General features: G+C 33.0%; 2 protein-coding genes across 8 annotated transcripts in view; one reads left to right on the forward strand and one right to left on the reverse strand.

Moving 5' to 3' along the window:
• FANCL (FA complementation group L) overlaps nucleotides 1-11,790 on the forward strand; it is a 99,745-nt gene extending 87,955 nt beyond the window's left edge. For all 3 annotated transcript variants that reach the window (XM_021088208.2, XM_085019192.1, XM_021088210.2), the window contains 7 exons: nucleotides 5,181-5,331; nucleotides 7,567-7,650; nucleotides 8,152-8,197; nucleotides 8,276-8,357; nucleotides 9,454-9,570; nucleotides 10,896-10,967; nucleotides 11,245-11,790. In XM_021088208.2, coding sequence (XP_020943867.1) covers nucleotides 5,181-5,331; nucleotides 7,567-7,650; nucleotides 8,152-8,197; nucleotides 8,276-8,357; nucleotides 9,454-9,570; nucleotides 10,896-10,967; nucleotides 11,245-11,280 — 588 coding nt within the window. In that variant the 3' untranslated portion in view covers nucleotides 11,281-11,790. The remainder of the gene's footprint in view (nucleotides 1-5,180; nucleotides 5,332-7,566; nucleotides 7,651-8,151; nucleotides 8,198-8,275; nucleotides 8,358-9,453; nucleotides 9,571-10,895; nucleotides 10,968-11,244) is intronic.
• VRK2 (VRK serine/threonine kinase 2) overlaps nucleotides 11,315-16,335 on the reverse strand; it is a 100,484-nt gene continuing 95,463 nt past the window's right edge. For all 5 annotated transcript variants that reach the window (XR_014841894.1, XM_003125120.5, XM_005662535.4 and 2 more), the window contains one exon: nucleotides 11,315-11,688. Coding sequence is in view for 4 of the 5 variants with exons in the window: in XM_003125120.5 (XP_003125168.1) it covers nucleotides 11,347-11,688 (342 nt within the window). In the remaining variant the exon portion in view is untranslated. The remainder of the gene's footprint in view (nucleotides 11,689-16,335) is intronic.

Consider the following 16,335-nt stretch of genomic DNA (forward strand, 5'->3'; position numbering starts at 1 on the left):
TTCTCATTCCTGTACTTAGTGGAAATGCTTTCAGCTTTTCACAGTTGAGAACGATGTTAGCTGTGGGTTTATCATACTTGGCCCTTACTATGTTGAGGTAGGTTCCCTGAGAAATGTCTATGTCCCACATTCACCTTGTTGGACACTTTTATCTGGAACATAAAAATATGGTTTAGTGTATCTATCTCACATGTCTATCTATTAAAACTTGACAATGACTTTTAAGGTTTGAAATTCATTTTTTCTATAATTAGCAACTGACTTCTGGTTTTAGGGTGTCTGGTTTTTTGCTGTCATTTTCTTTTTAAAAAAATATCTTTTTCTTTTTAAAATGCAGAGTTAGCATTTTAAGCAGAGCTATGTTTAGTATCTTATTTACAGTCATGTGTACAAGAAATGTTTAGTGTGTTTGGGGCTACTTACTTGCAAATGAACGATAACATTGTGAAAATATTTTATGACTTTTTGGTTAATTTTCCCTTGGGTTTTCAATGAAATAGGTAATTATAAGTTTTTAAATATAGATGGAGAGAAAGGAGTGGGCCAATACTATACTGATTTTTGAAAAGAGTCTTTTCAACAAATGGTGTTGGGAAAATTGGATATCTACACAAAAAATGAAATTAAGACGCCTGCCTCATACTGTATACAGAAATCAACTCAAAACCAGGGAATTCCTGTTGTGGCTTAGCGGGTTATGAACCTGACTCGTATCCATGAGGATGCAGGTTCAATCCCTAGCCTTGCTCAGTGGGTTAAGGATCTAGCATTGTCATGAGCTGTGGTGTAGGTCACAGATGCCGCTCAGATCCCATGTTGCTCTGTGGCTGTGACGTGGGCTAGCTGCTGCAGCTCATTTCGATCCCTAACCTGGGAACTTCCATATGCCACAGGTGTGGCCCTAATAAAAAGAAAAAATCTGAATAAATTCTTGAACATAAAACTACAAGATGAAAACCTAGGGGAAAAGCTTCTTGACATTGGTCTTGGCAGTGATCTCTTGAATATGATACTGAAAGTATAGGCAGCAAAGCAAAAATAGACAAGTGGGACTACATCATACCTTTAAAAGGCTTCTGCATAGTAAAGGAAACAACAGAATGAAAAGTCAACCTACGAAGTGAAGAAATATTTACAAACTATCTGATAAGGGTTTAACATCAAAATATATAAGGAACTCCTACAATTCAATAGCAAAAACAACCCAATAACCTGATTAAAATCAGGCAAAAGACTAACAGACATTTCTCCAAAGAGGACCCACAGACGACCAATCAGTACATGAAAAGATGCTGAACATCATCATTTATCAGGGAATACAAATCAAAACTAAAATGTGGAGTTCCTGTTGTGGTGCAGTGGCTTAAGCATCCCAACTGCAGCGGCTCCGATTCCCAGTTCAACCCCTGGTCTGGCACAGTGGTTGCTGCAGTTGTGGCCTAGGTTGATTCCTGGCCCAGAAACTTCCATATGCAACGGGTACCACTCCCCCCACCCCCCCAAAAAAAAACCACCTGCTAAAATTAGGTCATCTCACACCTGTTAGCATGGCTTTTATCAAAAAAAACAACAAATAACCCCCCTACAAACTAGCAGTTTGTCAAGGAAATGGAAAAATTGGAACCCCTGTACACTATTGGTGAGAGTGTAAAGTGGTGCGGCAACTATGGAAAATAGCATGGAGGTTTCTCAGAGATTAAAACTATAACAACCATATGACCCAGCAGTCCCACTTAGGGGTATATATCTAGAAGAACTGAAATCAGAATTTGGAAGAGACACCTGCGTGCCCATGTTCATTCTAGTGTTATAATAGCAAAGATATGAAAAAACCTAGGTGTCTATCAACAGATGAATGGACAAAAAAATACAGACAGCTTTAAAAAGAGAAAATCCTGCCATTTGCAACAGTATGGATGAACCTGGAGCATATTATTGCTAAGTGAAACTAGCCCCAGAAGGACAAATATTGCATGATTCTACTTATATGAAGTATCTAAAATAGTCAGACTCAGAGAACATAATAGTGGTCGACCAGGGCTGGAAGGTGAGTAAAATGGTGAGTTAGTGTGTAAAGGGCATAAAGTTTCATTTATGCTAGATGGATTAGGTTTTGGAGATCTGTTATACAACATAGTACTTATTGTTAACAATAGAGTATTGTGTACTTCAAAATTTCTTGCAAACGTAGATCTCATATTGAATGTTCTTAGGGAAAAAAAAAGGGACACAAAAACTTTGGAAAGTGTTGGGTATGTCTGTTATCTTGATTGTGGTGATGGTATCATGGGTACAAGCATATGCCTGAACTTATCAGCTTGTACACATTAAAATGTGCAGTTCTTTGAATATCAATTATAACCAAATAAAGCTATTAAATATCCCAACATACCATCCAGCAATTGGTTTACTATGTCTGCATCTAATGATCAATGATTTTTATTATAAGCAAAGAAATTACAGTATTAAATTGACAGAATACAGGAGTTCCTGTTGTAGTGTAGCAGAAACAAATCCAACTAGGAACCATGAGGTTGCAGGTTTGATCCCTGTCCTTGCTCAGTGGGTTAAGGATCCGGTGTTGTCGTAAGCTGTGGTGTAGGTCGCAGACGCTGCTCGGATCCCGCGTTGCTATGGCTCTGGTGTAGGCTGGTAGCAACAGCTCCGATCAGACCCCTAGCCTGGGAACCTCCATATGCTGCGGGTGCGGCCCTAAAAATTACAAGACAAAAAAAAAATAAAAATAATAAATTGACAGAATACAAAAGTCAATTGCAGTGTAAATGAGTTCTAGGGAACTATAAAGGCAGAAAATTCATTTAGAAGGTTGTTTTTGTAGTCTTAAAACTATGCTCAGACTTCTGGCTTGGACAGTAGGGCAAGTAAAAAAAAAAAAAAAAAAAAGCAGGAGAGAATATTTCTTTGGGAAAATGATGAGATCAGCTTGGAGCCATCCGAGTATGGTGTGTGTGTTAGTCACATAGATACCACCTATACAGAGGTGGCTGACTAGTTTTGGAGTTCTCTATCTGGCTGAAACACATTTGGAAATGATCATAGAGAAGATGGTTACTAAAGCTTAGAGTAGGAAATATACCCACAGAAAGTATTTCAATTTACTTTGTGTAAACATATCTATACATACTAATATTAATTGCAAGCCATGATAGAGAAATGGTGGTTTTAATCTCTAGTGATAATATAAAACATAATTTGCAAGCTACTGATAAATAACAGTGGCCTTTACAAATAGAGTATTGAAGGTCATCAGTGATTTTTAACGTCAAATTGTTCAGTTTAAACAAATATTGAACAGTTCTTAGAACTTGTATTGCTTTCACTATGTTAGCATCCAAAGAAAAAAACATCACTTTGAGAAGAACTGCATTTAAAACTAGAGAATTAAAATGTCAGGGTTGCAGATTACAAAAATCAACTTGATTGCAGTGTAAATAGTGGGCTTTTAGGGAAGTATAACTAGAAGGTAAAAAAATCCAGTTAGAATGTTGGTTTGAATGATTTTGAGAGGTACTGATATGCTCAGGTTTATTAAAATTTTAGATAGGGTAATCTGCAGTAAGATAGTTGGAAGTCGAAGGTGGCAAGTCTGGATATGTAAATAATAGGGGATTATTTTAGTAGTATGTAATAGTACCATGATAGAGTTACCAAGAAATAGGTTAAATATGGACTTAGTCTTATGTTATTAACTTATTTAATTTTTATGTATAAGAAAGGGAAATCTTCAAGGATCAAAACTAGTTTCTTATTTGGGTATCTAAAGAATGGTGCTGCATTCAGTGAAAGAAGAAATGAAGTACAGCTCATAGTTGAAACAAACACACACACACACTTGGGAATTTGTTTCTGATTTATGGATTCTGGCATCTAAATCTGTAGGTTAAGTATATTATATCAGGAGAGAATAGATGCTCAACCCTCAATATCCTAAAAGGTTATTTTCAGACACTAAGCTCTAGTTCCTACCCTTTTTTTCTGTATATAAGGTTAGAGAGTTCTCATTGTGGCTCACTGGTAATGAACCTGACCAATATCCATGAGGATTCAGGTTCGATCCCTGGCCTCACTCAGTGGGTTAAAGATATGGTGTTGCTATGAGCTGTGGTGTAGGTTGCAGGCTGAAGCTCCAATTAAACCCCTAGCCTGGGACCTTCCATGTGTCATGGGTGTGGCCCTAAAAAAAAGGGGGGTGGTTAGCAGAGTTGAAACTACCTTCGTGCATATAAACAATGAAACCATCTGTGTATAAACCCTAACTGAAGTGATAATGAAATGAAATGGGTTTTCCTTAAGTAAATAAATACAAAATACATGTTTTTAAGGAAGTGAGTTCTTATTTTGGATTAATAGGTTTTTAGTATTTTCAGTGACATGTATTTTGTTCATTTGAAACATAAAATCCTTCATTCTGTTTCAGTTTTGACTCATATAAAATATTAAGTAGAGAGTTGTAACTTTTAAACATATCACTTTATTTTATGAGAAACTCAACTTTGAAGGTAATTATGAATTGATTTTTTTAAAATCAGTGATGGCTTTCTTTCTTACCATTTAGTGAAAATGTATTTAAGTTAATTCCCATAAAGGATTAATGTCTGGAATACTGGATTCAGAGATTGGCTAAAAATTTTAACATGAAAAGAAATCTTGTTTGTAATTTCTTTTTGAATTTTTAAGAAACTATAAAACCTTTTCATAGTCTTCCTAATTAAGTCTGCAGTTATTAAGTGTATAAAAGTAATTTAATCAAATTACAAGTAGCATTGCATTTAATTTGATACCTGAGCAAAAATAAAAATGTTTTCATACTAAAATTGTAGACACTATGCTAAAGATATATAGCATAACTTGATGTTAATAAATTTACATGTACATACCTTCCATTAATGGTACATATATATGGTACAAAATGCATCATAAAATATAGTTTTTAAAAAGCAATTTTCTTGATAAGGTACACAGTCCAGTGACAATCAAAAAAGAACTCTGTTAATACTGAGTATTAAAGTGAGTGATATGAAGCAGGGAATCTGTTGCTGGAGTCTACTTTTAGCTGAAATGAAACAGTTCAAAACTTGTAAATTGAGTTGTATTTTAGGTGAAAGATTATCCACTACTGAGAGTGTAACTTACTTCAGCTTTCATCCGTCTTTTCACAGAGCTCCTTAATAAGCATTCATAGCCAGTTTTTGGAAGCATTAGAATCACTGAAGGCATTCTGGGATGTTATGGATGAAATCGATGAGAAGACTTGGGTACTTGAGCCAGAAAAACCTACACGGAGTGCTACAGCACGCAGAATTGCATTAGGTAGGGTAAAGAAGGATTAAGGAGGGTTTTTGTTTTTGTGGATTTTTTTGTTGTTTTTCATTGTTTAGTTTTTTTGTTTTTTGTTTTTTTTTTTTTAGGTGTTTGTATTTTGTATTATTTAGGAAAATGAACCTAAGATGACACTGGACTCATGGATGAGACTTTTTTGTATGAAGTCAGATACTAAAATTTTGGGGGATGAACTATGATGTGACTGTGTATTTAAATATAAATATTTCAGGTAGAAAGGGCAAGTATAAGGTGTTTCATTATAAAAGGTGATGATCCACTACATGGAAGTAGCATTCAGAAATAGTGTTTAATTAGCTTTCAATTAGCACAGAAATAGTGGAGCATATTTTTCAAAATTTCCATTTCTCAGGGAAAAAACTATGCTAGAAATAATAAAGGCTTCATCTGTGAAACTAGACAGGATTAGTATGAACAAGTCTGAAAATATTTTTGGAAAAAAAAATGGAGGAATAAAAGAATCTGAAGTGGGCCATGCATGCCATTGAAGAATACATAGAAAGCTTTACAAAATAATAATTGAATTTAATTATTTTCTTTACTATAAATATATGAAATTAATGAATAAGTTATGGAATAACCATAAATATCATCCTTGAAATGTTACCATTCTCTCTTTACTATAAAATGCTTGTTTTGTATTTTCTCACTGTGAGTAAGCGGTACATGAAATCAGTTTTAAAAGTTCAGCCTCTCAAGATTTTAGATGTTGAGTTCACAGTAAGTACTATAGTTAGGAAGGATAGTTTGAAATTGATGTGAATCATATCCAAATTAGTGAGCAGTTTTTAGTTTCTAGCTAGGCAGAATAGGTTATCTAGGGGGAAATGTGGCACGTTACTAGGAGAAGAGGAAAGTACAATTGTGTAGCGATTTTACAAACAGTGCTATTACTGAGTTTGAAAAGGATTAACAGTATTTAATTTGGAATAATTAACCAAATTACAGTATATTCATGAGTAAGTCGATATTAAAATGAAAATACTTTCTCCAAAGAAGTGTAATAAATTATTATCTTAATGGCCACATTAAAATAGTTATTTTATTAGGTTAGGATTAAATATGCTTTTTTTTTATTCAGCATAGACAACCTGGTTTTTATTCACTATTTACTTTTTAGCTCCTTTTTTTTTTCATTTAGGGAATGATTTGTCTTTTTAGGACCATGTTTTTAGCAAATTAACTAGAAAACTAGTGTGGTCATTTTTGTTAAGTAAAAGTACTTCCTGGAGCTGGAATTTGTGTTCATGATAAAAAAAAATGCATTAACCAATGAGATAAGTTTTTGTAATTTTGTTTTTCTCACTGAATTACTTATACTCATTTTTTATTTTACTTAATCACCTCTTTTTCTAGATCTGTAATGTATTTATTATATTATTGCCAACATTAGCCAGTCTTACATGATATTATGTAAAATTTATTGACATTTTTATCATAAAAATGAAATACAAATTAAACTTAAAATAATTATACAGTGTACCTTCAAAAAAAGCAAGTAACATTTTCTGAAATCTGTACTATATTCTAGTAAAATTATTTATGAAAGAATTTAGTGCCAAATAGAAATAACTTTTTCTTAGATTCTGCAAACTGAGTTCATTGTTTTTGTTATTAAATGAAGTTTCCAAAAATTTAATATGAATTGAACCCTTTGTTAACTTACACAGGAAAGCTTCACATGGAGGTAAAGAATTCAGAAAATATTTTTATAAAACTTAATAAAACACAAATCTTAATGTTTATTTTTACCATTTATTGTATTTTTAGTCTTCTATGTTTTATTTTCAAGAAAGTCATGAAAAGTCATTTAGATTATTTCTTAAACTTTTGATTTATAATTTTTATATTAAAGATCTTCATCACTCCATTGAAAAATTTTATTCAAACTTGAATGAAATTCTCACCTAAATTCCAGTCTAAATTAATTATATTAACTATGAATTGGTTCTCTTTTTTGAAAGTTGGGATCCCTAAATCTTTAGTCATGATTACAATTTTAAAATATACTTTTAATTATGAATTACTGATATATTTTCCTTTATAAAAAAATTCTATATAAAGCAATCTTTCCTTAGGTATACAATAAGTACCCAAATACTCCTTTGTTTTTGTGTGTGTGTGTGTATGTGTGTTTTTTTTTTTTTTTTTTTTTTTTTGATGAACTGTTGTACTTCTAAAAGCTTTAATGTTCTTATATTGTAGGGAATAATAGTTCAATAAATATAGAGGTAGATCCCAGGCATCCTACTATGCTTCCTGAGTGCTGTTTTCTTGGAGCTGACCACGGTATGAGATCTGTTTTAAATGTTTTCAATAGAATCATAAGATCTTTAGCTACCACTAAATTAAATATTATCATAACACATTAGCACTTTAATGGTAAATATATTCAGTGAAAATGTCTCTGAACTATGTACTTCGGTGCTTTTCAATATATAATATATATGATTAGATTTTCTAATCAGGTAGTTAGGAAACACTCTGTGATTAACAATATTTTATATGTTTCAAAGTTGCTAAGAGTAGATCTTAAAAGTTCTCCTAACAAGTAAAAAAATTCTAACCACATGGTGATAGATGTAAACTAAACTTGTAATCATTTTGCAGTGTATACATATATCAGATCATTATGTTGTATGTACCTAAATCTATAATATAGTATTATCAGTTATAGCTCAATAAAAAGAAACAAATTCTGTTCCAAATGTGACTCCATAAAATGAGAGTAGCAAACCCTAAATTACTAACTTTTTTTTTTTTTTTTTTTTTTTTTTTTAATATCTGAAGTGGTAAAACCCCTGGGAATTAAGCTGAGCAGAAACATACATTTGTGGTAGGTATCTTTACAATATAATTGTTACATCTTTCTGTGATTTTACAAATTTAATAACAGTTTTTTTTATGCTTTCAGGGATCCAGAAAATAGTCTGTTACAAAATTTGAAGGATGTTTTAGAAATTGATTTTCCAGCTCGTGCTATCCTGGAAAAGTCTGTAAGTTTTATCAGTGCTTTGATATTCCAAACAGTGTTGCATAATAAAAGTTAAATGTTATTTTAGGCACCAGAGAGAAATAAGGCTGAAAGGGAAGGAACTGGAAGAATATTATAACAGACTTCTAAACTGTAAGCAACAGTTGCATTGAAGAACTTGTTAACCTTTGGTGGTTATAAGTGAACTTTTTTCATTGTCTTTGCAGCTGTAAAGTGATTGAGACATTTTATTATTAAAAATAGGAACAGTCCAGTGTAGCTATTGAGATGTTTGGATTTTCTGTACTCTCTGCTTAAGAATAACTGATAACATTCTAATTAGCTTGATAGAAGTGTTTGTGAAGGATGGTGGTATAGTTTTTCAAAATTGAATAGACACTACTAAACTGCAAAAATAAACTTAGAAATGATTTTTGACAAAACTGCCGAGGATGTAGACTACTAGTAAGTGGTGGGAGTGTGTTTTCCTTTTTCCTTTAGTTACATATTTTGAAGTTTGGTTTAGTGACTACCTAATGTCACTTCTTATCTTTGAATGCTACAGTGGCATTTTATTGATGTACAAATTGGGAAAATTCCTAAGCCCAAACATATTGTGAACTAAAAAGTAGAATCTGTGTATATTCATGTATATTATCTATTGGATGAAAAAGGAAGCACTGTCTTACAAATAGCTTTTCTAGGAGTTCCTGTCGTGGCGCAGTGGTTAATGAATCTGACTAGGAACCATGAGGTTGAGGGTTCAATCCCTGGCCTTGCTCAGTGGGTTGAAGATCTGGCGTTGCCATGAGCTGTGGTGTAGTGTAGGTTGCAGATGTGGCTCGGATCCTGCGTTGCTGTGGCTCTGGCGTAGGCCTGGGAACCTCCGTATGCTGCGGGAGCGGCCCAAGAAATAGCAAAAAGACAAAAAAAAAAAAAACCAAAAAACCCAGCTTTTCTAAGGTGTTAGTGATGTGACTTTTTTTATAATATAATAGTTACCTTTATAAAACTTTAATAAAAATGTAATAATGCCTAATACCATATTATTCATACTTTTTATTTCACCCTGTGTATTTGAAACACATATTCTTATGAACGTTGCTTTTGTTTTGAAGGATTTTTCTATGGATTGTGGAATTTGTTATGCCTATCAACTTGATGGTGTCATTCCTGATCAAGTGTGTGATAATGCACAGTGTGGACAGTCTTTCCATCAAGTATGCTTATACGAGGTAAAAATAAAAATATCAGCAAGAGTAACACAACGTAGGAAATAACCATCTTTGAAATCTATCTAAACAGAATCTAAAATCTATTTAGTCAGTAGTGATCCCCTTTTTTGCCATTAGCTCCTTTACCAGTCCATTCCAAATGCCATCTGTTCCATTTCTTCATCATGTTACTAATGAGTTTAGAAATGTCCTAAAGTATCCAAGGAGGAGGAAAATGTATCTAGAATATATTCATGGACTTTTCATTGATGCACAAGAAGTTAAATTGATTAAATTGGAATCTTTGAGTAAATATCTCATGTAACCACAATGCAGAATCTGTAGATGCATCCCACTGGGAGTAGTGATGGCAGTAAGGTGAAAAGGAGTAGTACTGTTCAGGCTATATTTGAGTATAGAATAAATGTAATAATCCTACTTTCAGTATTCAGAATGCATTTTGTGATCTGAGTATCTCACAACACGCTTAGGCAATGACATCTAATTTACTCTTTATTATATGTGAAGTCTTCTTTCATTCCTGTCTATGGTCATTTGCTCTCTATAGTGTTCATGTTACGGTAGAGTTGACATCTGAATAACTACATGTGCATCTACATAGAGAACAGCTTGCAGTTCTATAGTGCTTTCAGTTTTCAAAGACTTCCTTAGTATTACCTCCTGATTTTTGTGATTAGAGAGAGCTGCTGGTGCTATCTTCAGTTGAACAATGAAGAATTTAGGTAGAGATGTCAATTTACCTTATATAAAATCATAAAATACCAAGTCTAATTATAGAGATACTCTTCAGGGAACATGTGCTTTCTTTTGTAATAATGAATATTCATTTAATTTTTTAAAATGGACAGCCTTATGCTTGTAATTAATGGACTGAGAATTAACCCACTATTGGTGATTAAAACCAGAATTAAGACCTAAATTTTCAAGATCCTGTGTTATCTATCTTTCATAGCACAAGTTCTAAATTTATGATTAATGGATTTAGGTAGAATATGTGAATCCCATGAACTTGAAAACATTTATGTGTGTATCTGTTTTAGGGTGGAAAAGATAGATAATTTTTATCAAATTCTTAAAGGGGTCAGTTACTTGGTTTTAAGTCAGTGGTGTGTAGACCTTGAAGTTTATTATGGTTTCCTCTTGTTATTCAGCATTTTAGTAGTTTGGTATGAGCTCAGGAAATTTTTTCCCTTACTCTTGGAAAAGTAAATTGAGGAGAATCTTCTGGCATAAGAAATAATGTACTCAGAAAGGAAATGATATTTAGAGTGCCCGTAATTTGTAATCATGCTTACACCGATCCCTTCTCTTTTTAAAATCTTCAGTGGTTGAGAGGACTGCTGACCAGTAGACAGAGTTTTAATACCATATTTGGTGAATGTCCGTATTGTAGTAAGGTAAGCAAATTATTATTCCCATTTCAAAAAATGTGCCTGGTGTTTAATAATGTGTTTTAGTAGTTTATATAAAACTTTTTGAAGCATTTTTCAGTCTACTTTAAAAAAATTTCTAAAATAAATCATCCCTATCAACATCTTAATTTGCAGATTTCTCCTTTGGTCAAAAAATGGTTAACCCTTTTTCTAGATTTCCTAGGTGATCTGAAACTTAAAAAGTATTTTCCAAACTTCATCATTCTACCATTTCTAATGTAAAGAATTTTCTTTTTATAAGCTAATTACCTTGAAAATGACTGGGAGAAGACCCTGAAATGAATGCAACATTTCTGTGGAGACCTGGAAACTTATATTAACAAAAGGATTTTATTTCATATCTTCAGAGAAAATATAAAGCAAGACATACTAATATCAAAAGAAAAAGAATGGTGAAGCCATAATAACATATATCTACCTTTGTCTCTTCACTGAGAGTAAACTGGGACATCATAGGCCAAAATCCTGTAGAACTTTCTAATTCTGTGCCCTCTGTACCAGCTGTAGATGTATATGTGTCCCAAGATGGACAGCTTGACTTGAACACATCTGTACTGGTGAAACCTTGATGGGGTTCATAAGAGGAATTTGGGAATTGTATACAGCTGGATCTTTGTGGAGAACTTTTTACTTCATTCAAAAATTCTTGAGACTCACAATATTTTTGTCTTCTCCTTATGCTTTCCTATGAGAAAATTCATACGGTGTATGTTAGGTTTAAGTTATTCGCATATTTATTTTGTGTACTCTATAAAAATGCTAAATAAAATTTGTTACACAAGATCAAGTTTGTGTGTGCTTTTTATTTTTCCTGAGTTATTGTTAGGTTCTGAATTTTAAGTGCTCATAAAGTACTTACCAGCCTCAAACAACCAAATCTTATTATTTTGTTGGTTTCTTTTAAACCAGTTAAGGCTCTTTTAAAAACATTTATAATCTAAAAATAGGACAGAAAATGAAAAGGTGGATTTTTTGGCAAGATAAATAGCCAGGCTTAATCTTATGGGGTTAATTAAGATGGTCTGTCTTAGAAGACTTTTTAACAGCTAAAGATGCTAGGAGCACTGGTGCAAGTACTGGCCTCAGACCAGCCTAAGCCAGCGCCTGCCCGCAGTGACCTATTGCCAGAGACTGATACCTTCCAATAACAGACCTTGAGAAAGTAGCTGGTAAAAATATTTGTCTGGAAAGTTGATCCAAGAAAAATGTTCACTCTAATCTCCTGAGCAAAAAAGAATCAAGAAAATCTATACAAATTATACAGTTTTACTATGTCAAATAGATGTCTTCAAGCCTCTTTAGCTTTTCTATTAAAGAGAGGTTGTTGATAAGTAACTGATTATAAACCACTCTTTACTGCCTGAGAGCTAAACAGAGTCACACTAATGCAGTTTTCCTAATGTTTTGTCAGCTCAATTGAAGAGTGAATAGTTAACTTCGGTAGGCTCATAAAGCATTGTTACTCTACAAAGAAAAAGAAATTTACCATCAAATCATATTTCTAAAGGCTGAGAGCCACAGCTAAGCTAACTTAAGCCACATTTACATATAACTGACATGTGAAAGTGGATGATCTAGGTAATACCCATTTAGGTAAGAATATAAATCAAAATACTAAAATTTCAAGCTAGAATCATTTCCTTTGTAGCCGATATACCTTGTCTCTCTTTAAGCAACAACAAATGATATCAAATGGGAAGGCACTCAAAGGATTTCACCACCAGCTTGTCTTTGGTTTACTGAGAGTTCTGATTGGGAAGGATAGTCTACAGCTAGGAAAAGTGCCTAATTGACTAAGTTGCTTGTTTTGCGAATAAAGTTTTATTGGAACATAGCTGTTTTAGCCATCACAGACTTGCATTAAGCAAAGAGGCAGCTTCTCACATCCTCCTTGCTAGAAAACTTTGCTCTCAGTAAGAGAACTACTAGACAGAAAAACATCAAGGTTAGATCACATAATCCAGTGGGATCTAAATGATATTTATAGACCACGCCACCCCCAAACTGGAAATTTTTTTTTTTCCATTGCAGCTAGAATATTTACCAAGATAGACCATTATATCCTGCATTATGAAATGAACCTTAAGAAATTTAAAACCAAATTACACAAAGACAATATAAACTAGAAATCAATAACAGAAAAAATTTTAAATTATTGGAAATTAGACAACACCCTCCTAATAACCAAAGTATCAAAAGTCTACAGCCATACCACCCTGAATGTGCCTGATCCCAGAAGCTAAGTATGGTTGGGCCTGATTAGTGCTTGAATGGGAGACCACCTGGGAATATTGGGTGGGGCCAAAAAAAAATCTCATAGGAAACTACAAAATTAAAACAAGAACTTACTAGATGCAGTTAAAATGGGATTTAGTAGGTCATTTATAACACTGAATGTTTATATTAGAAAAAATAAATGTTTCAAATCAGTAGCCCTAACCTTCCACCTGAAATAGAAAAGGAAAAATCAATGTAAAACAAGCTGAATGAAGGTAATTACAGAAAAACCTCCAAACATTTGAAAATTTAAAAAAGGTTTATGAATGAGTCAGATCCAAGAGAAACTTAAAATATATTAAACTAAAAGAAAATGAAAACATCAAAATATATATAATATGGCTAATAGGACAGTCTATAATACTAAATAGTAGAGTCTCAATTCAATAATTGAGATGGAAAAAATAAAATACATAGAATGAATAGAATGAAAAAAGCAGAAATCAATAGAATTGACAAAATAATAGAGAAAAATCAAACATAAGCTGGTTTTGTGAAAAGACCAATAAATTGATAAAACTGACCAAGAAAGAAGACAAAAACTACTAATTATTTGGAAAGAAATATTAATATAAGCTTTCATTCCATTTAGAGGATTTAAATAAAAGAATACTCTGAAGTTCTACACATAAAAATATAAAAATAGACCAATACTAAGAAAACCACAGATTATCACAACTGAAGATAAAACAGATTAGGGGTTGGTAAATTGGTCTTCAGGCCAAATCCAGCTCACCACCTGTTTTGTACCGCCTACCAACTAAAAATGTTTTTTACTTTTTTTTTTTTTTTTGTCTTTTTAGGGCTGCATCAGTGGCATATGGAAGTTCCCAGGTTAGTGGTCTAATCGGAGCCATAGCTGTTGGTTTATGCCACAGCCATAGCAACGCAAGATCTGAGCCATGTCTGTGACCTACACCACAGCTCATAGCAACGCCAGATCCTTAACACACTGAGCGAGGACAGGGATTGAACTGGAGTCCTCATGGATAATAGATTGATTACTGCTGAGCCACGACAGGAACTTTCAGTTTTTACATTTTTAAATGGCTGGAAAAGTATTTCGTGACACTTGAAAATTACATGGAATTCACATTTCAGTGCCAAAAATGTTTTGTTGGAACTCAGGTATACTTGTTTACCTATTGTATGTGATGCTTTTGCACTACAGTGCAGAGCTGAATAAAACAGAGGCCATATGATGTGTAAAACCAAAGTGTTTACTATCTGGCTCTTCATTGGAAATTTTGCCAACTCTTGAAATACATAATCTGAATAGTCCTAGTAAAGAAGTTGAATTCATAGTTTAAAAGAAAAATAAAGCTCCAGAATTTCACTGGAGAATTCTCTAAAATATTTAAAAAGAAACAATATCAATTCTATTCATTTTCTTCTGGAAATCAGAAGATCTCTCAGCTCATTTTATGAGGCCAGCATTACCGGGTTCCCGGGTTCCAAAACCAGACAAAGACAATAAAATAAAAACTACAGACCAATAGTCTTCATTAGAGCTACAGAAGCCCTCAACAAAATACTAGCAAATTGAATCCAATGACATATGAAAAGAATAATACACCATTACCAAGTGGGATTGATTCTGTAAGACTGATTCTTCAACACAACACCCATGCCTCAGAATGCTACTTAGCAATAAAAAGGGATGAACTATCAATACATGCAAACTCTGGATGGATGTCATGGGTGTTATGGTGAAAGAAAAAAAAGCCAACCTCAACAAGTTACATAGTGTATAATTTGATTTATACTGACATGCTCAAAATGACAGAATTGTAGTGATGCAGAACAGAACCCAGTGCTTTCCAGGGTTTAGAACTGGGGAGACATTATTACTATAAAGCAACATGAATAAAGTTACTATTATCAGCAATGGACAATGAAGATGTTAAAAGGATAATAAGAGAATACTACATAGTACTAACAAATTTGAGCAGTTAGATGCAATGGACAAAGTCTTCAAAAGATCAAGTTACTAAAACACAAGAAGAAAAGTAATCTAATGGTCACTTTATCTGTGATAGAGTAAATTTAGTTTAAAATTTTACTACAACAAAACTATATCTACATTGTTTTCTTGCTAAATCCTGTCATTTATGAAAAACAAATCTTACTGAAACTTTTTCTGAAAACAGACACTCCCCTCTCATGTAACTTGTTACCAGAAAATAAAGGCACATAAGGATATGATGAAAAAAGAAAATTGCAGACCAGCATCTCTCATCAATGTTGATATAGAAAATCCACAATGGAAGAATAACAAATTGAATTCTTTATGACAACTCATCTGACGAAGTAGGTTTACTCCAGAAATAAAAGACTGAGTTAACATTCAAAAATTAATTAATTTGCTATTCTAATAAAGGTTAAAAAAATCACATGATTATCTCAGCAGATCCCAAAAAACTTAATACCCACTTAGGACTTAAATTTATTCTTCAACAAAGTATATACACAGGGAAATTTCCTCAGCCTGAAAAAAGACATTTAGGAAAAACCTACAGCTAACGCCACATTTAATGGTGAATAAAGGAAAGCTTTACCCCTAAGATTAGGAAGATAACAAGGACTCCCACTCATTACTTCTAGTTAATGTAGTATTAGAAGTCCCAGCAGGTGTAACAAGACATGAAAGAGAGATAAAAGGCATATATGTTGGAAGAGAAGAAGAAAGGCTATTTACAGACAGCATGATTGTTTATGAAGAAAATCCTATGAATACAAAAGAACACTAGAATGACTAAATTTTAGGAAGATCCCAAAATACAAGGTCAGTATACAAACTCAATTTTATTTCTATATACCAACAACAAATAACTGGTATATGAAATTTTGGGAAAAAAATGGCATTTACAATAGGTTAAATAGAGATAATTTTAATGGAAAATGTGTAGGATATCTATACCAAAAATTACAAAAATTGTTAAACGGAAAAAGCATCAGGTTCATGCATTGGAGGACTCGGTGTTGTTGGGATTTCAGTCCCCCTTAAACTGGTCTTTAAATTTAGTGTGGTCCAAATGAAAATCCCATTGTGCTA

The sequence above is a fragment of the Sus scrofa genome, chromosome 3 (assembly GCF_054392235.1).
Source record: "Sus scrofa isolate SSC_HxYL_T2T_F1_AM1 chromosome 3, Sscrofa_HxYL_maternal_Yorkshire_Landrace_v2.0, whole genome shotgun sequence".
Taxonomy (NCBI): Eukaryota; Metazoa; Chordata; class Mammalia; order Artiodactyla; family Suidae; genus Sus; species Sus scrofa.